Source organism: Atta colombica, unplaced genomic scaffold, assembly GCF_001594045.1.
Source record: "Atta colombica isolate Treedump-2 unplaced genomic scaffold, Acol1.0 scaffold12, whole genome shotgun sequence".
NCBI classification, from domain to species: domain Eukaryota; kingdom Metazoa; phylum Arthropoda; class Insecta; order Hymenoptera; family Formicidae; genus Atta; species Atta colombica.
Window position 1 is genome coordinate 7,097,784 of NW_017259206.1, and position 27,159 is coordinate 7,124,942.

Here is a 27,159-nt window from a genome sequence, read left to right on the forward strand (position 1 = left end):
TTATTGTTTCATTTAATTGAAATCTTTATATCTTACATTTCTTCTTTTAACTTTATAATGTCCAATTTTTGTAAAGTACACAAATTGAATAGAATAACGCGTTAATTAATTACTTGTAAATAGTAGAAATAATATCTTAACCAGAGTGTGATTAATCTCAGAGAGTATAAATTAATTAATAGATGATACGATTACATTTGTATCTGAATAATTGAATCTCGAACAATACCGTCTAATATTGTTGCCTCTCACACGCTTCTCTCTGCTTGCGCATCTTATCCGCACTATGCACTCTCAAACCGTTTGCGAATAAAACCGTACGCTTTTTCGCCCGATATCGCCTCTGTCTGGATTGAAAGCTCGATCTTATTTTCCGCCCTTTCTTTACTAGTCCCATCGTACGAATCATTCGCGCGCGAGGTTACTTGATATTTCTCGAAATGCCAAGTGCATTCAATCAACGCCCGCGAAACTTGCGAAAGGGCGACCCGATCTATATGCAAAGATGCAGAATAATTACATTTCGCATTTCTTACTAATATTTTACATTTTCCGTGCAATCTTTTCATAAATCGTACAGTGATTCCTGAAAATGGATCGCGCAATTTCAATTTATTCTGTATTCAAGTTGTCTCTACAATATTGATGTTGATATTATGCAACGCCATTATATGCGCACATCCGCTTTCCTGCATAGTTTGTGCATTATCGGTAGCCGTTATACGTACGGTTGTGCGGTGGCAAAAAGGAAACTATGAATGCACGTCGTTTCATCTCGCTGTGATGATAACGATAGCGAACGGATACGACGAGTGCGATGAGAGCGCATATGAGAGCGCGATTCCCCTATGACGATCAAATTCGGTCACGACTTTAACTCACCAGCATTGAATTAATTGCCAGTGTGCCGTATCCTTTCCCCAGGCTGTTAATTGCACCGGGTCGCACGTGCGGTAAACTCGTTTCGCACAAGTAAATTTTAACTCCCCGACGCAGCTCGTTAGGAACTATCTTCTTCTTGCAGGGATATAATTATCTTTCATCGTGGTGATTATCGCGTTAATATTAAATTAACTCTTTAAATCGCGGCCCACTATATTTATTCCCCCATCACACGATCTGAACAACGAAAACAAGCCGAATCCGTCGTCATCATGGTTACGGCTGGCTTTAAAAAAACTCTAATATTTTGACAAAAATGGATGTGAGTTTGAATTTTTTATCTCGCTGCAAAACGTATCAATTTTCATGAAAGCTTCAAATGTACTCCGACAGTTAGAAGATTAATATCTCGCGTCAACCCGTTGCTCATTATTCATTCTGACTTTAACATGAGAAATATATTATTTATATTTATACTTGGTTGATTCATATCTATATCTTATTATATAAATAACAACTTTTTTCCTTGTATTATATATATAAGTTGTAAAATGCATATAAATTTTTAATACATATAAATATTCATAAGTTATTTTATTTTCTTATGTACTTAACAGATGTAAGAATTTACAGAATCATATGAAGAATAAATATATGTACTTTTACATTTATATCATTTTTTACATTGATAAATGTAAAAGTATAGCTCTCTATAGCTTCTTCTTTTGTATTGCTACGAATGGCGTGGAATCTTTGAACATTTCGAATCAAATCTTCGTGACTATCACCGATGGAATCTGACTGGAATATCCAGAAGATACACAAAGAAAGATATGGAAACCTCTGGGTTTCAGCGAGCAGTAAAATTTAAATATATCCGACATCCACCGTGGATTCTCGGACTTCATCGGTACATCTTGAATGTTGAAACGAATGGAGCTGTTTATATTACACGAATCTTATCAGGTATCTCAGTATAACGAAAAGATGTACTCGAACACTTGCAAGGAATGTATCTTAAAAGTCTGTCCCCTTCGCAGTCTGTTAAGGGATAGACAATTGTTTGACACTCAAGAGCTTCAGAAATCATTGGAAATCATAGACGTAACATCATCGCTTGAGGAGTTACTTTGAAATTACCTGCAGCTAGACGTCCATTCACTTTACGTGTTACATATGCGCGTCGGATGGAGCGTCGATGGTCGCAGGTACACGTAGGATGATACTGTTTGTAGAGCCCGCATAACAAGCTTTGTCAACTGCGGCATAATCACTGTCGAGTTGACTCCCCGAACAGACGTTAGTGTACAATCACACAAAACAGTATTAATTCGCGGTCGTATCGTATATAGACATAACATCAACGCTACAAGTCGATATAAAATACCGATAAAAGTGCAAAAAAACTGAACATATAAATGCTAATAAACATTTAATTAAAGCAATGTTATAAGAATTCTGTCCTATGTATCAATATCGTATCGTACTTGAACAAAAAATTTTATGCATATCATTATTTTATATTTAGAACTTAATTATTTCGTTCACACTGACTTGTAATAATCAATTGTCTCATCGTGACTTCCTTCAATTAAACTGAGTATTCAGGGTACGAAAGTACAAAATTTCGAATCAATGTTCTGAAAGTATTTCAGAGAGTAAAATCTCTCTGTAGGCAATAAAATCTGTAAGGTAAAAACAGTCCATGGATGAAAAGAGCAATAACAAATATCTCGGGAACGGACGCGTAAATGCACTTGTCTAACGAAGTATTCGATGGTTTTGCAAGCGAAAATGTTACACGACGTGGAACATCACTCGATTCGACATGCTAAAATGGACACGTGCTCAACGAGAGGTTGCTCTCGATTGCAAACAAGCGTATGGACGGTTGGCCTGGATTAGCAACGAGTACTAATACGCGGATTTTCGGTAAACATCCTCGTGGCTGCGTGTCAATCATCATTTATTTGATGATGGACGGTTCGATCGTAGAATATTGATTATTGATATGTCGCTTGGTAAAGATTCGTTTACTCGTTAGCACCGCCGAAATCGTTTCACGCGAGTATCCGTAATCCGGCCGTTCATATGTACGTGCAGGAAGCGCAATTTGGAGATACAAATCCAAATTGCGGCTTAATTTCGGCAAAATTACCACACGTTTGCAACATAAATTCGCCATTAATATTCTGAAATCAATTTCGATTCGGGATAAATAACGAAAAGTTTCAGGAAATTGCACCATTATGTGTATCATTCAGATCTTGTAGAAAATCATAAACGGTTCTTTAGTTCGACAAAAGTTCGAATAACAGTGAAATGAATTTAACAGAATATTCTATTTCCACGTATAAATCCATGCGAACTTCCAGTAAAGGTTTATTCACTGCGATAACGTATTTTACTCGTGATACAAATGAAAAAAGGATTAAGCGTCAGTTTGGCAATTTTTCTTCACGAAACTTGAACGAAATACGATTGACAGGGAGCTCAGAGAGCATGACATAAATTTGATTGATCGTCGTACAGAACAGGCCAGAGTGGTAAAACTTTTTGCGAAAGTCTCTCTGCTGGCAATTAGTACTTTGGAAAATATACGTCGGTACCTTGGAACATTTCCGAATGGATTGAGCGCGTTTTCCTGTTTCTACTAAATGTAGGACATCGATTTTGATCATTTCCCGGAACTGTGAGGATTCCATCGAATCGAAGAATAACTTTGTCGCCCAAGGGACAGTAACATCAAATCGTTTATCGCAAAATTTCCTTAATTGATGAAGGCAGAAATATTTTATCCGGTTCACTCGTAAATATCGGAATAAAATATTTAATTCCATAATTGTATAGTTATCATAGCATTACGAGCATTTTATTCAAGAGCACGCATGTATTTTACATTTATACTATATTTCTATATTCAGCCTATATACATTTAACTAAAACAGGCAGCTTTGGTTTCGACTGCTATCGTAGGAAGCGTGGAAATAATTCTGAGCCATCGAATATTTTGCATTCTTATCAAATTCATGCGTAAAAATCATGATAGTACTCAGAGTGGAATTTTTTATTCAAGCATAGTTTCTGCCGTTGCATGTTTATATTAGGTAGAGTTTTTTCTGAATCTTCGATTCGATCATAAAGAGACGAGATAGATGTAGCGAGCCAGCTACATTTTATCGAAAATACTCGGCGTGGAAATTCATAATGTACAACTGCGGCTACTTTGCCGCTCTACATGCATCGATACATTTATTGTGATCCCATACATATATTGGTTCGCATGTGCAGCGCATCGCTACGTTCTCAGAGTTTAAAGAAGAGACGACGATTTAAGGAACAAACGTGTCCCATGGCGCATTGGGTTTAAACGAGCTTGAGAATTTAAGGCCGTGCTATATCGCGCTTAAGGATGACCGTTCCTGCAGGAGCTCTTGAGATAGCGAGAACTTAGATGCGCTCGAAGCTATCGGGGCTTAAAGAACGATTAATCTTGTCAGTAATTCAAAGACATATAAATAATTCAACACAAATGAGAGAAGAAGATCAGATAAATAATTGCTTCACAATGTAGCTGCTGTGTGAAAATAAAAATCTTACATTTCTACATGTAATCTTTAAAGTTCAAAATTTTATCGTGATCCTTTATTACCAAATTGGCAATATAATGTCACTTTAAATGTCGCTAAAAATTTAATAAATCTGCTACATTATCCGAGTATTACTTTAATATTTTGTCTTTCTACGTGGAACATAATATACTGCGGTGTGTGGAGCTATGTAAAAGACGCGTGTTTAATTCGCGCAAACTTTCATGTTTAATGTCATAGTTTTATCCTTTTATAATTCGCAGCAGTCGTGCACAAAGAGTCGTCGGGATATTGCTGTCGCGTGAGAATTTCGAGATGCATACTGCGCTGTAACATGTCACAATTGTTTTCAACATTGCACTTCAAACTTTATAGCCCATTAATCACTGCCTAAACCTTGCCATTAGCTAAACGGTGTCCTTAAGCTGATATTACGTTCCCTCGGGTAATAATAATCGGGCATTCTATGCAATTCCTTCGAATGTTTTAGAGTATCGATCAGATAGCGTCCTTAAGCATTACATTGGACAATTAAGTTTTCATGGATTCAGTAATACCGACCTAATTTATAGCGGTAGTTCAAATCTGTTGACTGCAATATAAAGAGATGAAGGAAGGATACCGGGATAAAAACGAAATCATGTAGCTACGCGGTAGATTTTTCCAACTCCGCAGGGCGTTATCAATCCTCTCAATCCCTGGGGAGGAGACGCGTCGCATCAAAATAAAAAAGAAATCCAAGTGGTACGTGCGGTTATTTTTTTTTTTACGCGGTTCACCTCTAATCCCTTTTCTATATATATAACAGTTATACAAATATACACAAAAAATATGTACGTTTTATAACAATTCAAATAATTTCCTTTAACTTACATTGTTATAAATAAATATATAATTTAACGTGACAGATAGCAAAAAATAATTACGTTCTCAGCCCTGAAATGTTATCAATATGTAAATTTCACGTCTAAGTTAGCGAAGTCATTGAGTGTTAAGCTGTGCCTTTAGTGGTCATTAGGAAGTCTAATCTGCCATGCTAATAGCTGGGATATAAACGGAGACAAGCTTTCAGAGTGTGATTTCAATTTTTATATTATTACTTGGAGTTATTATTACATATTTTATTTAAATATTATGAGACGTACAATTGAATTTACATACTCGTATTATTTCAAGATTGAATTTTATAATATGCTCTTTTTTCTTTCCTTTTAAATTTAAGTTAGATTATCTGTGTTTACAAAGATCCAAATTAAAAATATTTTGTCATTAAAACTATGATATGTGTAAAAAATTTTATGTTACATCAATTAAGATTTATTTCCTTATACATAAAATTTACGTATCGATAGCACTATCACTTAATAGCACTGTGTAGGATCAAACAGTTATTAATATCTCCACATCATTTGCCATTTGATTCGAAAGGAAGATCTAACTTGTCAACTCCATTTCTTGCCAGCGAGGAACATTTACCTTGCTGTCGTCGAGAGCGATAAATTCAACTGTAATACAAATGAAACAGATGAGATAATAGAAAAGGCCTCCCTTTAGACCATACAATGAGAGTCTTTTCTTTCAACTCACACATACGTGCTATTTCTTCTGTAAAAAAGGAAAATCGTACCTTGTGGATTCAAATTCTTTTCCACGATTCGCCAGTTAGTGACAAAGTAATGGAAAATATCCAAAAGGGTTTTTCACCGACCGATTATGAATCGGTTAACTTCACCGGTTTGTTTTCTCTTGACTGACTCGATTTAGACTCTAAACTACGTTATCTTCTCGCTCTTGTAACGTTAATGCATTACTCCTGCCGTTTGTTAACTATGTATCTTGTTGCTGAGCTCCGCGGACTTTGTTGGCTTTCGCCCCCCATGGCATTACAATTTCGAACTATGTATTTACTGGATGAAGTTTGAGTAAGCAACTGAGTAAAGAGAAAGAGAGAGTTCACGCGTACTAAATAAGATAGATAATTTACATTGAGAACTATAAAGATAATGCCGCTTAATATCATGGTTGTGAAACAAATAAGTTAAACAATCACGCATTCGTGTCGTAAAATATAAATTTAAATTTTACTATATGAAAGGTAACATTTATTTTTACTCACGCTATTTATTTTTTATTTTAATCGCGCTGCAATTTAAGTTGCAATATTGAAAGAATCGTGATTCGATTACGATAAAAAAGTAACAAGAATAATTTAACTAAAGAGTAAAGAGAAAATACACTTTTATTTACAATACGTTATTACTTCTGTCTTTACACAGGAACGCAAATAATTTAGCAATTTAATCTAGATGAATGTATTAATTGTAAAATTTAGTTCAACCAATTCGTTGTTTTTCACGAAAAGCGATTTAATATTTATCCATTGTTTGTAGCGAAACCACATTTTTTTCCAAGGAAAAATCCAGCCGTTACAAAGAAGAACACTCCGTATGATATTGTATTAAAGAAAATGGGTCGAGATGTCGCGGACTTTGTCGCATCTTTTTCGAGACTACCCATTTCCGGAGCGGATGAGCTTGCTTCTTTTACCCTCGAAATTCCAGTTAAAATTTTCACAAACTCGTTACCACGGGTGTTTGCACTGCAAATGGTTAAATTCGTTTTCAACGTTCCACTTAACTCGTCATTAACGTGCATTAACAACGATAATAATACGCACACGTATATATTTTTCTCGCAGTTTTTTTAAAATGCGCATATTAATGACTTGGAAAACGAAATGAATATAGAGAGTTCCTGAAAAACGAGTTGAAAGTAGGAAATTTTGAAAAAAAATAAGAACTGTATTTGAGTTTTGTAATCTACCACGTGCATGGCAACAGCAAAATGAAAGTTAAAGTTAAAATCCTACATATTTCAATTTATCTCGTGAATTATGACAATCTGCCTTTGGACGATGTCACGAGCATGATAATTCTCGCTTCATTATGCTCTGACAAGTCGAAGCGATTAGGCAACGGCTGCCATCGGCAGAGAAACTTCCGCAGAGGACGATATGTCTAATTCAATCAATATCACGCCATTACGTTTGTCAGGCATATTCGCGGGACTGACTACGTCGGTGTGTATAACATCATCTGCGAAAGAAAAACTTGAACCTTTTTATTCGCAGCCCGATGAAAAATGCTGGCGTCCGCTGGCGTAACAATGGACGGTATATGCGAATGCCATTATATTCCTCGCTCATCAAACCTGGCTTTTGAAAAATAGCCGAAATAGAATCGAACGAGGAATATAATGACGTAAAACTGAGTGCTATCTGTGCGAGCTGCGTAAAACACGAACACAGTGAAAGCGTCAATCTTCTTTTTTTCATTTTTTATATTTTACATCGCTTCAATTTGTGTTAATCTGTGACGTCGCGTAAGTCTATTTTATTTCCGTTTCATGTTTCAACGAAATAAATGAAATAAAAACGCCCGATTATATGTGTCCGATATTGAGGTTTAAATTATCTGAAAAAACGAATGGTGTAATTCGCGATTTATGACATTCGATAATTACAATGATCTATACTACATTTGTACGTATATGCAAGTTTAAAATTTATTTCGTAACATATGATAAATATTGCACTACGAGCACATAAAATGTTAATTGGACATTTATGGGCTCGCCATAAATGTCATTTCGTATATACCTACACGGAAAAAGAGGCACAACATGAATAGGAAAATATATTTTACTAGAATTATATGTTGGGTTATAATGACGTAGAACATAAAAACCCTCATGCGAAAATTCAAGGGAGCGCATGTATAAGAATAAAATAATTTAAATAATATATATATCACTGAAATTTAACATTATGATTAAGAATTTATTCCGATTATTAATATTTATTATTCATATAGAAGATATTAAACAAACATTTGTAGCACAATCAATTAAATTTAATTAGCAAAAGCAACGCTGGTATTTCCATGCCACATTATTTTGCAGTAATTGAGTTCTATGCTCTCAAACTTGAAACAGTCTCAGTGTAATTATTACCCCGTACATATGTATGTTGCTCTATGCGACTCTGGTCGTCTAATAGCTCGCAGAAATTTCTCGATAGTTAGCTCGCAATTGCGAAACTTCTGCAAGAGCAATAACGAACGATTTATGAGGCATTTGTGTTTGTAGCGATTTTTACGTGCGGAAATCGTACAGAGATGATTGCTCGCGAGTTTATGTTAAGAAGAATCCTCTGGTCGATAGATCGATAGGCAAGAACTTTATCGAAATTCAAAAGCGCGTTTAATCCGTCTTGCAAGAAATCCACGAACTGTCAACTAATTCATGACGATATTTCACAGGACGGTTTTGTGCATCTACGATTCACGAAAACAGAATCGTTCCTCTTTTACCTCAAAAACTTCCTTAAAAGATTACGAAGATTACGACATAGGTAGAATTTTAAACTTCGCGATAAATCCAGGCGATAACACAAAATGATAACGTGGATAGGAAAAATTTTCTATCTTCGATATTAAAGATTCATGCGAGAATCTTTATGAATTTTCTCTCTTCCTTTCTATTTTTCCTTATCTTTCTCTTCCTCGTTTTAATATTATTAAAGATTATTTATACGTTATATTAAGTTTATATTAAAATATTAAAGTATTTATTTATTTGTTGCAAAATAAATGTCACAAATTGATCGATTAAGTAAACATTTTTAAATATTAATCATATAGCATTCACAGACAGAAAAATTCGCGGATGAAAGATTGAATTACGATTAAAAATGTAAGAATGTAAATATAAAACTTGCTACCCATCAGCGATTGAGATTAAATTTTTACTCAATTATTTATTTCGCAATATTTTTGTGCCGTCATTCGTATTAAATTTAATACGACTTTATGCACGTAATAATTTAGCATGTACAGATATGATTTAGTTAAACGTAATGTAAACTTTTCACGCGTGAAATTATTGACCCAATATTTGTCGCGTTGTTGGGGAGATCCGACGCCAACGCGAAATATACATATATATTGCGCTGGACTTTCCATTACGTGCAAATCGGAGCGCGAGCGAACACCATTCTTGTGTGTACAAATGTATAATATTAATTTGATCTGTTTCTCTCGCTTGAAAACGTGCCGATCAGTAATACTTCCACCGTTCCAAGAAGATTGGTGAAGATTCGTTATCATTTCGTTTGCCATTGTTTTGTTCGCATGCGAGATTCAGGTCACTGGTCATAAATCGCGATTGATGTAAGAATCAACGTCGAATGACCGGTCGATTCATCGATGGGCAAAACGGCCAATGAGTTGTTCTCGCCTCGGCATAACTCATCCTGCTGCCTCCATTACTCTCGCAATGCGGTAATATGCTTTACCGCGTAATCAGCGCGCCATGAGGATGAAATCAAGCGAGTGCACCTGTTTGTGCGAGAAACGGGGAACTGTACATGCATTGACGAGCGTATACTAGATCCAGATGTGCGTTACATGATCATGACGTCGATTCTCATTCACGCTCGATTCTCAAGTCCAGCCTATATCGGAATGAGAAGGACGCGGAATCAATTTCTTAAATTCGAATATATCTGAACGTAGACGTAAATAGGACAGGTACAATAAATGAAAACACAGGCAATTAAGAGCTTAAATTCACAATAATTGGAGCGATTATATCAACATATATTTCTCAGTATATATAACAAATAGCGAACGTTTCGGCTTAATTCAAGCCATCTTCGACAGCCTAGTACAATAAAATCACTTGATGAATAATTCCAAACATCTTGATAGTCTCGTATAATACGTATAATAACAACTTCCTTAATATAATTCAAGTACTCGCAAAGTAATCGAGTGCAGAGAGTCTCTCCCAGATTACCAAATCTGAAGTATGTAACCATCATTTAGCTGTTAGACTAAGTGCGAGTGCACTTCATAACTGCACAATGAAATACTATATATTAAATCACGATCGGCAAAAAGAATATCACAACGCCAAATATTGTATCTTTAGCGACATATTAACAGTGTCAAAGCGGAGTCACATATGCCAATTTAGGCTTTGCCCGTGTTTTCATTTATTGTTTAATTTTTATCTCAAGAGTCCAACTCCAATTATTCTTTGTAAATAGAATAGGTATCTGTAATAATAATTACATCTATATTATTTATGTTATTTATATGCGATAAATTCGTATACGATGCTTGTTAAATACTAGGTAGTTTCGCGAAATATAACAAAATATCCCTTCCCCGAAAATAACGCAAAACAGAATTTGAAGGCAATACGGCGAAAGTGCGTAGAGACTGACTGATCGAATTTCCTCCGCTCGGTTCGTTGGTTTTCAAAACGGGAGGAAAGGCATCGTTTTCTCTTATGAAAATATCGACGATACTAAAATCCTTCTCCGCGTATATTTTCGGCCCTTGCGTCAATAAAGAGCTATCTGGCAGATCGTGGCAAGTAGGGGAGAATCGATTAAAACCACCTGGGGGAGTAGCGCAACATAGTTAGTCTCTGGTAATCTTCCGCCCTTTCTTAAATCAATGTGGTTACGTTTGATAACAGTCTCTTGATAACAGACTTGATTTCCACTTTTACTTTACTTAGACTTTTCTTTGAAAACGTATTCAGTAGCGGATGATTTGCGTAAGGTCTGATACAAATCAATCCCCTGTACGCTATCATATTAGTAGACTAAGATCCTTTCATAAACTCGATTAGATTAAAGGATTACTACCATTTTATTAGGATAAAATTGAGATAAATGCTACCCTTACACGACAGACAATCACGCAATCAATAATACTATTCCTACTATATTGACAATTTGATTCATCAAATAAAAAGTGCTTCTATCTATCTATCTCGAATCGCTGATTTGATTCGTCAAATCAAGAGCGTAAAGAAATCGACTAGAAAATCACAGAGATACAGAATATTTTTGCAATTCTATGCAATTTTCTGTCTTAAAACTTATACGAAAAGGATGATTTTGTCGTCTCTGAAAATTTAGATATAAATCTGAGAATAATTTTGTTAAACTATCAAGTTAATTATTTAAAGTGTATGAAGATCGTTAAAATTTTGTTTTTAAATTACATATTGATAGAACTCGAGTAAAACTAACGGGAAATTAAAAGTGAAAATATTTATCTTTTTTCTATACTTTAGAAGAAAAGTCTCATTCTAGATTTATAAAGTTAACCATATTTTCAATTTTGTTGGTTTTTTAGTATAAAAAAATGCAGAATTCTTCTTTTTTAATTTCTATAGGAAACGGTAGAATTAGAAAAGTGTTACTAAAATTGTAAAATATTATTTTTTTATATTAATAGGAAATAGATTGTCGTGCTAACTTCATAGATCCCACTGGATTCTTTCATAAGTATAGGATATTTAAGCTGTTTGCTAAAATATGAAAATTTTTTGCAGTATTGCTTATTATTCTTGAATTTTCTATATAAATATTTTAATAATTCAACAAAATTATTTTATAGTTAAATTTGTAGATATATTTCAGCAAAATTGTTCTTTCCGTGATTATTTTTACGTATGAAAATTATTAAATGTTACGTATAAAATTATGAAATGTTATTTAAATTGTTAAAAAATTAAAAATCTGAAAAAAATTTCTTTTTATTTAAATATTTAAAGTACTTCTAATCTGTATATAAAATACATATATAAATAATATATTTTATGTATAATATTTATTATTGTATATATTATTATTGTATATAATATTTATTATTGTAATATATAATAAATATAATTTATTACACATTACATTTTTACATTAATGCACTGTTCTTAATTAAATGGTACAAAAGTAATATGAAACTTTAGTTATATATAAAGTGTCAGTAATTATCAGGAGGCACTATCTCCCTCGTGAATTAATATGCAACATAGAGCCATGTAGTTGTGAAATTAACATGATTCTGCTTGTGACATCAGTAATGGTTATGCTTTTTATAATATACGATATTCCCTAATGTTGATACAAGATACAAAATACACAAACTAGATCAGCGGATGATTCAATAGCGAAGTAACGTGCAGCAAAGTAACGAATTCGTGCCTAATTGCCGGCGAGGTCGTAATGAATCACCATTGTAACTCTCTGGATGGTTTCAAATTCTCGATCGATCAACAAAAGACAATAACAATCGCCGCTGAACGCATACTGAAATAATGGGTGCAGATCCGGTTCTTGTTAATTAACCGCCTTGGTGAATTTACCCAGTTAAAAATTACATTGATTTAGTTAGAATTTACAATAAAGTATTGAATGTTGATGTTTGATGCCGCACAGATGGAACATTTCAATTGTAAACGAAAAATATCGGCTCCGCCTTCAAACAAAAGAAACATTTTGTTCTGAAATGAAATTTTGATCAAAATATTAAATTAAAATCAGTAAATATAATAAAAAAGATTTATTTGAAAAAAGCAAAAATTTAATTAAAGGAATTTTCGCGAATTCAGCTTTGGTGTTATAAATAAGTAATAAAATTTTTTTTTCTTCGTTCAATTTTAAACGAATTAAGAATTTCGGTTTTGTTTGTTTATAGGAATATTCTAAATTAAATATTAAATTAAATTTTTTTAAATTAAGAAAAGGAATGCTAAAAATAAAATTTTTAGAGGAAATAATGCAAAAACTATAAATGCGTCAAGTTTTACTTTCATAAAATGTTTATATAACAAGAAAAATGAATCTTTTACTAAAACTAAGTGCACGATCACGAATAAATTTCTCAAAATCAATTACATTCTATCTAAATGTCATTTCAATATTCGAATTCATAAAATTTCACTTTCGATGCGCCTAATTTAACAGCGCATTTACCACGTAAGCTATCGCGCGACATTCTCTGCAATTCCTGTTTGTCTGACACCTATTTATTTCCATCTGTTCACGTCGATAAAAGGCAAGTTAGGATGCAAGAAATTTAAGATCAAGGAATGAATAAAAAATGTAGACACGCGATGATAACGACGTCGGTAGAGATTTTCCGTAAAATTAATGATTCACAAATAGTGTGAACACGTATTAAATTCCGTAATAAATATAGAGATATGCAATATTTGCTTGGACATATACACGCTTGTCGATCAAGAGATCGGCTGAGAAAATTCTCTACGAGTTAACGGTGAAAGAGGTCAGGTTACACTTCAGCGAATCGCTCTGTGTAATCATCGCGAAACCCTTTCGAAAGCAATCGAATCGCCCGGCTGGAATTCATTGCGTCTGTCACGAAGAACTGCAACTTTTCAAAGCGATCGAAGAATTGTCCAGCGTTCTCCGATCCGAGAATGTTGCATGACTAAAAACACAATTCTCAGTAGTATCGTCACTAATCCTATACAAGTTAATTCAGCAGGATAGTCGATTCGCATTCATCCGAGATAATAAATGTATAAATCCTAGCGTTTTAATTTTTACTTGCAATTACGTCTTATGAATATGCGAAAAAATATTGTATATTTGCATAGTTTTAACTGTGTCTAGAACTTGATAAGAAAAGAAAAAAGTCGATTAATTATCACTTGTTAGACAGTCATGTTGTAAAGATGTACAATGTTAGAATACTAATTAAGTAACTCTCTCTTCAAATCTCTGTATGACATGGATTAGTTCTTGACAGATTTATATTAAGAGAATTTTCACATCATTTCAACTCAATTCAAAGAATGTAATCTAGTAAATATTAATTAGAAATTGCGTTACATAATTATGACTACTAACATCAAGGATTTCCTGATAAATCAATGATAAATCCATTAAAAAATTGCAAATACTGGTCGAGAATTTAAAACGTATTAAAAGGCAGAACAAAATTAAATAAAGTTTTATTTTTATATTTAAAATTGCGAACGGTTCAATTTTGATTCAAAATTAAGTAAAATTTTAATCAATTTTAATCAATTAAAACTAAAGCAATTTTTAACTTATTTAACTTATAACGATAATGAATCTATATTCATACATTTGTATGATTATATATTTGATTTGAATTTTCAAATACTTTAGATGCACATCCGAATGTAATTTTCATGGACCCGTTACAAAAAAATTTCAATTTATAATAAAAACTAATTTATCACTCACCAATTTGATGCGCAACAGCGGAGTTGTAGACTACGTTGCAAACTATGTTGAATAACAACTGTAAAATACAAATATATCCAGCCATTATTGTGTGAAGCGTCAAAAGTAATTAAATTTTAAAAATTTTATTGTTACATGCATTGTATCTTTTATCTCTTCAAATAAACATTTAATGAAAAAACTTTATAGAATTCGAAAAAATGAAATAAAAATTCTTTAAACAAAAAATTATAAAATTTTATATACGCCTTTTTCTCTATAGTTTTACTTTATTATTATTATTAGCTAAGCAATAAAAATAAATGGAAAAACAGGTATTTAATTTTTTAACAAAAAAAGTATAAAATACTTTATGGTTGCTTTGTTGTTGCTCTGATGTCTCCTCGGTCTACTCCTTCTCTCAGATTCCTTTATTACGCTCACGTTCATTCACAGAACTTGAATCATGAAACAAAAAATAGAATGTTTTACATATATTTATTAATTCTATTTATTAAAATTATCATTAAAATAAAAGATTGAATAATTTAATATTTTTATTTTTTAATTATAAATTAATATTATCTTGTCATTACAGTATTTACACATCAAAAATAAAAAGTTAGCAGAAAAATCAATATTGCTTAGACTATAAAGGTTATCTCCAGAAGATATTATATAAAATCATCTTTTAAATCTTCTTCATTCTTTTAATCTTTAAAAGTTATTCTATATATTGTACCTTAATGTTTTATTTTTAATTTTTATATATTTTCATATACCGATATCTCGTATAATCCTTCAACATAATAACATATTCGATATATTGCAATCAAGATTACGATGCAGCAAACTTGATTTGATACATTGTAGATGTGTATTATGGCTCTAATAATAGATGTACCGAGCCGATAAATGCGAACCGATAAACAACCAACGCAAACACGTAGCTCTTTTATGGTTTGGCATGCAGAAATGTAATAGGACGTGTGACATTTATACGGATTTTTTGGAATGTATCATTTTGTCGAAAAACATCAAATAGGAAATTGATATTCGTGCACCTTTTAACCCGAAAATAGTTTAGGTGTTTAATATTCTAGTTTTTATATTCTAGCAATGAAAAAACGTAAATTCTAAAATTGTTTTTTATGGATATCGTTTAACATAATTTCTTTTTTTAATAATTATTCTTTACAAATCTTTAAATATGCAATTGCACACAATAACACATAATAAAAAAAAATTATATTAATTACAATATTTATTATTTAATTCTTTTTAGAAATTATTATTATTATTATTATAAATTACAACGTGTTCATTCCGTTTAATATTTGTTTGGTTTCTATGATTACTTTTTTTAGAAAATTAAATTTGTATTCATAATGTTCTCAGATATTAATAAATCGAAAAATAAAATGAATAATATATAATATGTGTTATAATAATAGAGTGGTTTGAAATGAGTTGTAAAAACACTTTAAGGGATAAATCGTAAAAGAATCAGATGATTACTCCCGGATTAAATTTATTACGCTATAACATCCGTTTTGAAGAATGATTCATCAAAAAATTCAGTTTTTTATGTATATTCGACAAAGAATAAAGAAAAAAACGGAAATAATCTTAATTCCTTTTCAAGTTATATTTATTGCTTAAAAGTTTTATCAAAATTATTAATACTTTCTCATTAATTTTACATATTTAATTTCAATTAAAATTCTGTTTGCAATCAAATTCTAATTTATTCTAATTGTCTGTATTTTAATTTATTAATTAAAAAAATATTGTCATATATCGTCAAAAACATTATATTATTACATGTATCGATAAAATACAAAGCCGACATTGAACGGAAGCAGCTGTATATACCTTGTCGCAGGTAATCGTAATTTCTTGTATCCGAAAGAGACAAAGGATAATGAGAATACTGTTGTATTCGTATAGTCAACTTTGCATTTCTGTAAGCGTCAGATAATCAAAAGCTTCTACATTGCAATGATTATATTTTAAGATTGGCTCTTATTAAACGCAAGAATATATATAGAATATAAAATATTAACACCATTGGTACCAAAGGCAATCAAAATAACTGATAATATTATTATAATATATTTTCTTAAAAAAATTGCTCAAATTTATAACAGTGCATTTTATAAAATTTTTTATGATTTTTGTTACAATATCTCAATGATTAAATTGATCATTTTACCTTCCTCTTTTATCTTTTTTTTTTAATGTATATTAACATATTTAAATGATAGAAATTTTTTTCTACTATATTTAAATATATTTATTCTATATATTATTTAAATATGTTAATATACATTTTTTTCGATAATTTTAGAAGTAAATAATTTTTCGAATAAACAATATCGTTAAAATAGTAAGGCTACGTTACATATTTTGATCTCTCACCGTATAAATATGATATTTCGATTAAAATTTTCATCATGCATGTGCATATGTCGCGAAACGCGTGCATAAGTAATTTATAGAATTTTGCATCTAGATTTTAAATGCGATATTCTGTTGCATATGCTATCGAGATCATTGGCAGAGTGACTTCTATCATATTTTTAATCAATTTAATTTCCACTTCAATGTATCAAGCGTGGCATTACACGCAGTTGAAATTCGTATGGAACATATGAATATTACCAGACACCGGCATTACGAAACGCGAATCGATTGCTTTTACATTTAAATGTCAATAACAAACTTTCCACAAATTGTAAATCTAGATCGACTAAGTGTAAAATGCGATTATATCAGCAACTGTTTCAGTCCTTAAATGCATTAATATCAAAGTAATTTTAACGGCAAAAAAATTATTCTCTCTATTTTCGTCCATGATTAAATATTCCATATGATTATACTTAATTCTTTATGTTTCTCTATGTTGTTAATAAATAATTCTAAAGACACTAATTCTATAAATTCTATAATTCTAAAAAATTCAATGCGGGAGAATTCAACTCGTAATCTTCCTAGAATACAGCATACTGAAGTTAATCACGCACTCGCCTTTATATTATTGAAACGATGAGAGGTAATTAGGATAATATTAGAAGGATACTTTCAACTTTTATGAAACCGTCGGAAATGTCGTTACGTTTTAATGTCGGTTATATTCAACTAGGCAGCGCAGATTTCGTACTTCTCAGCGGATTAATGATTTTCGACGACATACTACTAGCTATACCTACTTACGCGCACATGTTTATGGCCATTTAACATGATTGCATGTACGTGTCTCAAGAGGGCATACGTATGTACGTGAAGGAAGTGCTGAAAGTGACAAGCAGCTGCAAATTTTCCTGAAGCGAAGTAGCGGTTTGTCTCACCCTCGCCTGTCTTTCACATCTTGGCTTACCGCATTTTCCATTCGTCTTTCTACCCTCGAGAGAGATCCATGCCCCCGAGCGAGAAATCTTAACGCGAACAACTACTTAATCCGAAGTTGCTCGAAAAAAAAAATGTTTAACTTTATGGCATTTTCTTTATATAATACGATTTGTTTGTAATTTGATTTGTACTCGTTGTAAATAACGATGCTATACACAAAGTCTAGTTACCAAACTCTGAGTATGCGCGATAAAATGATGTTACCATTATCAATTAACTTTATAGTTCATTAGTCTAGTATCATCTAGTACCATCGTCGCTATTAGCCATATTAAGATCCTCTCATCTTTCTGTTCACAGCTACGGAAGAATTGGGAAGCAGTAAATTGAGCACCACATTGCCGACTGCTCCGACCGAGCTTTCGCAATTTCCGAAGCTGTGCGAGCTGCGCCGAAAATTCCCGGTTCTATACCGAGTGGAGTTTCAGGTGAGAGGCCCAGTAAATCCTATTTCCTGTCAACTCATCTAACTTCGGTCACCTCTCAGTCCTGTCGGACTCGCTTTTTCGCTTCGACAACTCTTACGACCTTTTCCTCGCCACGTTCTTCGATATACGCGTTATCGATTATTGGCTATAACAATTAGTCATACTTCATTACATCTTATAATCTTGAAACTGTTCGCTTTTCAGACTCATACGTAATTTAAAGGAAACATGCTTACGCGATTGTGGTTAAACGTTATTGTTTCCTGACCGTATTGCTATAGACATGTTATTATTTCGTAACAGCTGTTTATTACGCAATTATTTTCCAATATCTCACAGATATTGAAGGCAAACACCGCGTCGTCAGATACCGGAATAAGTTTATTTGCTTGATAGATACATATATCGGAAATACGTGATGCAACCGATGCTATATACATTCATGTGGCACGTATAGGCATACTTGTGGATATTACAGAGTACTCGGCGATAGGCAGACAGCCAAGAGACAAAGCGAAACTCCTCCTGAGAAGGAGTAGGTCGAGAAATTGAAACTCAGCATAATATCGGTTTCTCATTAGACAATTGTTTCGGAAATTCCACAATATATGATATAGGTTTTACCTTGACAATTTGCGTTAGTATAATACATTCGAGATCCAAGAAGATTATAAAACGAAAACTATAATCTCGAGAGTATATTATCAATTTGCATTTCATATGAAGATCATGTTAATTCTGGACATTTGATCTGTTTTTTATAAAAGCATAAATGTCAAAATTTTAGTTTTAAATTAAATAGTAATTTTTTTTTTAATGTAATTTATATGTAAAATGTTTTCTTATTTATTGTACATAATTTTATTTATTATAAATATATATTATTTATTATAAATAATCTTCTTTGAATTCATCAAAGTTATTAATTTTAATGTATAAAACAAGAAGGATTTAATCCTAAAAATTTCAGTCCTTAAAACACATATCTTTTGGTTGTACTACCATTAAACTTAAGTATTTATTGTTAATATTCTTTCTATAACTTAGTTCTTAGATCAACTCATCATGCTATTATTATGCAAATAGCACACAATGAAATAGGAATTTCATGCGAATGACGAGACAAGTGAATTCTTAACTGCAACACCTTAGAAAATGGTCCATCCACTCGTTCGATTTCCTTTCTTCCCTTCATATCTCACCCTGCACTGCTGTTTCACCCTGCACTGCTGTTTCAGGAGACAAGAGATCTCAGGCAATATTTACATATTTCACCAAGTTGCTTTCACGTCCGTCTCTCGAAGCGCAAAATCGATCTACTTTCTTTGTATCACGAAGAAAATATTTCTCCTCTATGTATGCAGTTTTACTCTTGAGAAATTCCAATTGTTGATGGATGGTCTTAGCAAGGCATCCTTTATATTTTTGCAACTTGAGGAGACAGAATTTTAAAGAACTTTAAATTCACTTGGACATTTTTACAATAGATTCAATTTTTCATGTGTAATATTACATAGGAGAATCGATGTATCAAAAAGTTTACATTTACATCATCTGATAGCTTAAGCATCGCTTTTGCGAAGAATTTGCGTGATGCGCGGTAAATGCTTTCCTAAACGCGGCAAATGCGGACAGCTTTTTTCCGGGCATCCGCCATCGACACGAGAAAGCTCTTAACCCTGTTCGCGTACAGTATGCATGACGACGCTGCCTTCGAGTGCAGTTTATACGCCAGCAGATTATCCCGGAATATCCTGTGTCCTCGCAGCACAGACTCCTAACGATTGTATAATCGCGGGTTATATGGCAAACGATCCTTTTTATATGGAAGCCACTTTGGACGCTCTGACATCAGCCTGTCATCGTGTCGAGAAATTTTCGTCACACGCGTTCTTTTCTACGTCTTTTTTTCCCGCAACCAATCCAGCATTTTTCCTGTGATAGGAAAAATTCGGTGGACTATCTGCGGATAACGGCGAGAGAAGAAAAGTAAGAGGGTTGAACAGATAGGACGGACGGCATGGGATGGTCGTTGCTGAATTTTAATCCAACTGGCACGGTGCGGCGACGCGAAAATCATCTCGGCGTGATTTTTAAATTAAACTCACCCGACATTATCGGAAATGAAAGTTCCTGATGTTCGACAAATACTGGCGGATAAAGCGTCATACGTATTCATGAAGCGCGCAGGGAATGCGAAAAACTTCCGGTTTGCAAGAATTGCGCAATTATGTATGAATTAATTAAATTTTCAAAGTAGCAAAAGTGTTATTAATGACAGCGGTAACAACAGAATGTACTGAACAGGATGTTCCCTTTTAACCATTGTGCCAAAATCTAAAATACTTTACGACGAGTGGAATCGATTGCGTTGCAATATACCGTTGTAGTATGTGTTGTTGACATACTATGTCTTAAAAACAACTGCACGAACAATTTCGGTGATTTTAGCTAAGTGATACGACATATGTTTAGGATGCAGTTGTCGCATAAATTTTCTGATTTGTCGAATCTCAGAGCTTGGGCAATCACTACTGCCAAAGTAAACTACGCGGAGATTTTCACGTACACTGTATGGCACAAAAATATATACCGTTCGAATATCGCAGCTGTTAACTGCACCAAAAGTACGATCCGCAATGTTCACTGATCCAATTAAATCGACGCGAACGATTGCACATATAGCCTTTGATAATATAAAAAAATTTTAGCGCACGAAAAAAATAACGCGCTTTCTATGCAAAAATTGAATTTATCTGCATGCATCAACCGCAACGTGATATAAATTTTGCGCTATTAAGAATTTTCGATTAAGAATTTTCTTCTCGATATATTTATTTTGAAACTTTTAAAAAGTAATAAGTTTTCTTCACGTCAAGCATATTTATAGTCAGACTTTTATCTTGTATAATTAGCTGTCAGCTTCATCGCAGAAACAGGTCTTTAAAGGGCAAAAGAAATATCTTCTACAATATTTTATTCGTTTGTTATATATAACAACAATTTCTTCCTAAATCGATCCTTTATATGTTGTATTCAATTTAACATCAATTTCAAAGGTAATAATAACTTCTGTTATTGACACACGATATAATAATCTACTTTCTAAATGAAATGACTATAAGAATAAAAATTGCAAAAGCTAGCCTAATAACATTGTGGATTAAAGCCGTGAATTAAAGCTTCCAGTATTATTAACAGTCGTTATCACAAGTATCGCTTTTCGAATAATTTCACGTATTCAATTGACGTAAAATAATCAATTACACCATTTCTCTGCTTAATAAATAATTACATCGCAAAATTTCCTGATAATTGTAAGACTTTTATATTGAGATTTCATTAGTTTATATTTCGTTTTCTATGTTCATTGCAGACAGCAACGAAGGTGGAAACGCATTCGTGCCGACACGCCATAAAAACCGCAAACAAGGAAAAAAATCAAAATCAAAAGTGTATTCCATGTAGGTATTAGTCGTAGATAACACTTTCTGTTTTTATGTAATCTAAGATAAGCCTCTTATTCAATCACCATGTTATCATTTCCATGTCTGGAAGAGAATCGCATTGATTGCGTATAATGACATAAAATACATACATCGATTTGAAATGCGCTGCGTATCAAGCACTTTCTCTTATAATGATTTGCGAACAAGCGGGTATAATTGCAAGTATACTTTGCAGATTCAACGTTTTTAATTATAATAATGGAGTTTGTACTGAATAAATAAAAGATTCTAATACATTAATAGAAATAGTCTGTCGCATTAATTATTATGAGGAGTTCGTATTAAAAAATAAAAAAAATTTGTAATATCGACAGAAATAAATCTATTGTACTAATATAATAACTGTTTCGCGAGTTAGTTTCCGGATTTTCGTTAATTAACTTTCTTGCAATAGAGGAAATAAACCACGGTTGCAAGATGGTTGCAATTGCCGGTACCCTGTTCCTTTAACGAGGATTTATTTCCGTTCTAGAATAAGAGCTTTTACCACCTAAGGACTAAAATGTTTCCCTTCGCTTCTTTTCGTAGACGACTATAATAGGGTAGTGTTGGAGACGATAGAAGGCGAGCCTGATTCCGATTACGTTAATGCATCCTACGTAGATGTGAGTATGTCATGATATTTGATAATAAGTATCTACATCAATAAGCAAAGATCAAAGATTAAGCGCGTTTTGAGATCGCTGATCTCATATGATCCAATAAATTAATTGAATATCTTTTATTTCGTGGAAAAGGTGGGAATTCGTCGGTGAATTTGAATACACATTCTTGCATAAAAGATTATGCAAGCTGATTATTACACCCGCGCGGACTTAGATGAACATTAATCATGCGTCAAGTATCAAAGTTACAGTGTCGAATATTACATTTCAGAGTATATTGAAACCAAACGCTTATATCGTCACTCAGGGACCTATGGAGAACACGGTGACCGAATTCTGGCGGATGGTCTGGCAAGAGCAAGCTTCCTGCATTGTTATGCTCACGAAAACCTTTGACTTTATCAGGGTAAAAAGCCATTTACAGCGAGACTTTCGTAAAAAGAGAAACATAACACACTGCTCGGAAATAGTGTCCATTAAAGTTGCCACGCCGCAAAAAGCAGTCTTTATCGTGCACGATGACGTTGACTGCGAGTCAGCTTTAAGAGAGCTTAGAGTCTGTTTTATAAATTCTTTACACCCTACAGCTTTTCAACCACAACTTTCTCTTACAGGTGATGTGTGTACAATACTGGCCGGCGAATAAAGAAAAAGACGAGGAATATGGAGGTATCGGCGTTTCCGTATTAAAAGAAGAGGAACTCGCTAATTTTCATATAAGGACGATAAAGCTGTACAAAAAGAATGAAAACAACGTAAGTGTAATTGCTACTCACATAGAAACTTTGTATTTCTCTCACAATATAAATTTAAATGTGAAAAATAGTAGAGCAAATATTATTCTTTAAAAGAAAAAAAAGTCACCTGTATCCCAGATTAATAACCTTTGACGTACGTAGCAAATGAATAACGCGTGAAGAACAATTAAATTCAATATTTGTGAGAAAGCGCAAATATTCGTGTTGATCAATTGACAATTCAGTAATTCGATTCGTCCCGAATTTGTATAAGTTGAAAAATTCGCGATGTCATTTATCGCTGGTAACAGAATGACGTAAATCCACCGCGACATTGTTCGAATATTCGTATATATTAAGACTGGAATAAATCAGAAGGACTTGCGACGGGCGTCACATCAACGAAAATTATCCGGATGATCCTTGAATGGACCAATTTTTCTTCTTTTTAACGGGGAAATTTTTATGAAATAACCGCGAGGAACTCGAATGATTATGTAATTGGACAGTAGTTGGCCCAAATTGGTCAGTAACATAGTCGATGCCAACTTGAAACCTTGTCTCGGCCTAGAAATGAATGGTACAAGGAATGGAGAACAAAGTTAGCTAAATTAACCGTATATAGATCGCATCACTTTTGTCATTTAGACCCTGTCCGAATGCGAAATGTGATACGAATCCGCGATATGAATGAGAATAAATTTGCTCAAGTAGCTATTATGCGAGCGGCTAATTTAATTGCACTTTTATCTACGAGAACGAGGAACGACAATTGTGAGTGACTTTCTAAAGCTCTTCCGAGCCGCACACTTTGTGATCTGATTCCACCACCGGCATCGTTACTTACTTAGTCCTTTTCTCGTTCAACTTTTTTCCGTTATCTAGAGAGTTCTCTCAGGTTTAAAGCTATTCCTTCGTATTAATGTCTCCGTCTACTTTTCGAAACCTCTGTATATATTCTTTTTCATTGTACATTGACCAAGAAAGAGATGTTTATTCTTTCATGTGTCTATTCTTTTGTAACAAAGATTTTATTTTCGTATGTATAATAACAGTCTATCTTCTTTGCACCAATTGTATATTTTAAAAAGATATTCAATAATTAAATAATAATAAAGGCAATGTGTCGATTAAGTTAAAAGTTTTAATTTTGATTTGTGTATGAAAAATTTAACACATGAATACAAAAATTCATAAAAATACATTTTTATGAATAAAAAATTAAAAACGTTTGAATAAAAGTTTTTTTCAAAAAAATTTCTAAATACACCTTATTTTTTCAATTTCTATAAAATTCCTATTTAATGTCTATCTATATTTTCTTAAAAAGATTGGTAAGTTTTTATCAAATACCAATAACATATTGATCAATTCTCAAAAATATAAATAGGAAGATTATAAACTCTTTATTCATAATATTTGGTCGTCCGGAAGTTCGTTCCGATGTTGAAGGAAAATTGAAACGCAGAAAATTTTAATTTAATAAATGTATACTAAAATTTAAATTTTAGTCGGCACGAATTTTCCGGATAACCCAATATATCATTGCTAAGTAAATATCTTACATATTTCAACAAATCTCGTCGTGAAATAAGTGCCGACACACAGTGAAACTGATGAATTTAGTCTCTTGTTTGTATCGCGATCAGCACTCTTCGATGTAAGACTGTTAACGAACCGTATGAAACTATCGAGTATTGAACTTCTCTATTGAACAGTAGACGCAACAAAGTAATTACTTTCTAACTAATTTACTAGCTGAGCGAAATTTAATATAGAAGAAGAGAACCTCGTAACCCCATTCCGGGAATAGCAAAGCAAGCTGAGAGGTTACAGAACGCCCCGATGTGCAACACGGGCCGGGCAGCGCAAGATGCGACTGCAATTGTCGAGTTTAACGCGGCATTGTTGGGATAACAATACCGGAGAATCTCACTCCCGGAAAATAATCTGCCGGCAACGCAAGTTGCACTCCGCGACCGCGCGTCGCTAATTTGTCAGACGGCGATTTTCTGCATTTCAGCAACGATCATAAATCTTGAAGCATTTAATCTCACGTACGTGTTCCGAACGATTCGGTGAGAAAAATAGAGAATGATAATGAAATATAAAGTGTAGGAAACGAACGAGAGACGAAAATGATTGTTATCATGAAAGATGATCGTTGTAATTCTGTATGCGAAAACGTTTTCAGGAGATTACGGAAGAAAGGACGTTGTTGCAATTTCATTACACAGAATGGCACTCACATACGTGTCCCTTTGGAAATGCGGTGCTGGAATTTAGACGACGTGTTCGAGCTGTGGTGGGATCAACTATAAAGAATGAATCCGGCCCTATGGTCGTCCACTGCAAGTAAGGACACTTGTGTTGATTATTTATGTAAAAGCGAGCAACGAGCCACTCTCGCGCTAATGAGATAATAAATTTGTTTGTTTGTGACACAAAGCGATGGTGGAGGACGATCGGGAGTATATCTAGCGATCGATGCGAACATGGAGCTAGCCGAAGAGGAAGATGCGTTTGACGTATTTGGCTACTTGAAGAAGTTAAGGCAGAGCAGGAGAGGACTCATAGAAAATTTGGTAGAATAATAATTAATAATCAATTAAATTAAAAGTTTCAATTTTTATTTATGTAAAGAATTCTAATTTCTATATTCTCTTTTTTATTAAAAGTTCTTATTTCTCAAAAAAAAATTTGCGCGGAAGGATTTGCTCCTATTTTCAATGAATCATTTTCATAATTTATTCTCAAATAATTGTTCTTAATTTTCTTCTGATATCCTTTTAAAATTTATTATTAATGATATAATCTGACAACTTTGATTTCTTCTTCTTATATTTCGATACATGTATTCATTCAAATATAATAGGAACAGTACAAATTCGTATACGACACGCTCGAGGAATTCGTCGTATGCGGTACATCGTGGTTTCCCGTAGCTGAATTATCGCAACGTCTAAAGCAGAAGAGTATAAAAAATCCGATAACTAAGATGAACGAATATCAACGAGAGTATCAACAAATTTGCAAGCAGACGCCGCGTTTCACGATTGGCGATTGCGCCGGTGGACATAGGGCCGATAACAGGGAAAAGAATAGAGATGTCCTGGTAGTTCCACGTGAGTTTCAACTCGAACGACCGGCAACTTCAACAAATAGCTTTTCCACGCTGTACAAATCAATCTCCTCCTTTGTTACAGCGGACAACTTTCGACCGTATCTCACCAGCTTTCAGGGTAACAGTTTCACAGACTACATCAATGCTGTCTTTGTGGATGTAAGTCAGTAAAATAAATCACCTCGCTTAACTGGTTTATCTTTACCTTCTCTTACATCGCTATGAAATCTGCATTTCTAATTTAGATATAAACTTTTAACGAAATTTGTACAAAGTGCATTTCTCTAATAATTAAAACTGAAACTAATTATTTTAGCGTTTATATGCACTGACACAAATTTCTTTTTAAATTCAATTTATATTTATATTATTATATAATATTAAAAACGACGATAAAAAAAAGTATCGGATTTGTAAATATCGAAAATATAAAAAGCTGTGGATCGAAATATATATCGCATTCGAGATACATTCCCGCAATCGTTGCCAAGTTCTACGTTCTTTCAAAGAACATTCATTCACTATCATACCACACAGGGTTACACGAAACCGAGAGAATATATCGTAACAGAATGGCCCCTTCGACACACGTGCGGTGAATTCTGGTCTTTAGTTTACGACTATGAATGCGCTGCGGTAGTAGTTCTCTGCGTGCCACCTCAGGGATCCACGAATTTTCCCAGTTTTTGGCCTGAAGGAAGACACTCCAAGAAATATGGACCCGTGTTTACGATTGACCACATCAGTCACAATCATTACACCAATATAAAAACCTGGGTGAGAACTGATTCTCTAATC

The 27,159-nt window shown here is 33.3% G+C and overlaps 1 protein-coding gene across 1 annotated transcript in view; it reads left to right on the forward strand.

Annotated features, from left to right (window-relative positions):
* LOC108694401 (receptor-type tyrosine-protein phosphatase kappa) overlaps window positions 1-27,159 on the forward strand; it is a 61,746-nt gene that overhangs the window by 33,828 nt on the left and 759 nt on the right. The window contains exons 3-12 of the mRNA XM_018203837.1: window positions 18,259-18,386; window positions 21,763-21,850; window positions 22,424-22,500; window positions 22,772-22,906; window positions 23,115-23,255; window positions 25,432-25,592; window positions 25,687-25,822; window positions 26,113-26,362; window positions 26,444-26,520; window positions 26,899-27,138. Of these exons, the coding sequence (XP_018059326.1) occupies window positions 18,259-18,386; window positions 21,763-21,850; window positions 22,424-22,500; window positions 22,772-22,906; window positions 23,115-23,255; window positions 25,432-25,592; window positions 25,687-25,822; window positions 26,113-26,362; window positions 26,444-26,520; window positions 26,899-27,138 (1,433 nt within the window). The remainder of the gene's footprint in view (window positions 1-18,258; window positions 18,387-21,762; window positions 21,851-22,423; window positions 22,501-22,771; window positions 22,907-23,114; window positions 23,256-25,431; window positions 25,593-25,686; window positions 25,823-26,112; window positions 26,363-26,443; window positions 26,521-26,898; window positions 27,139-27,159) is intronic.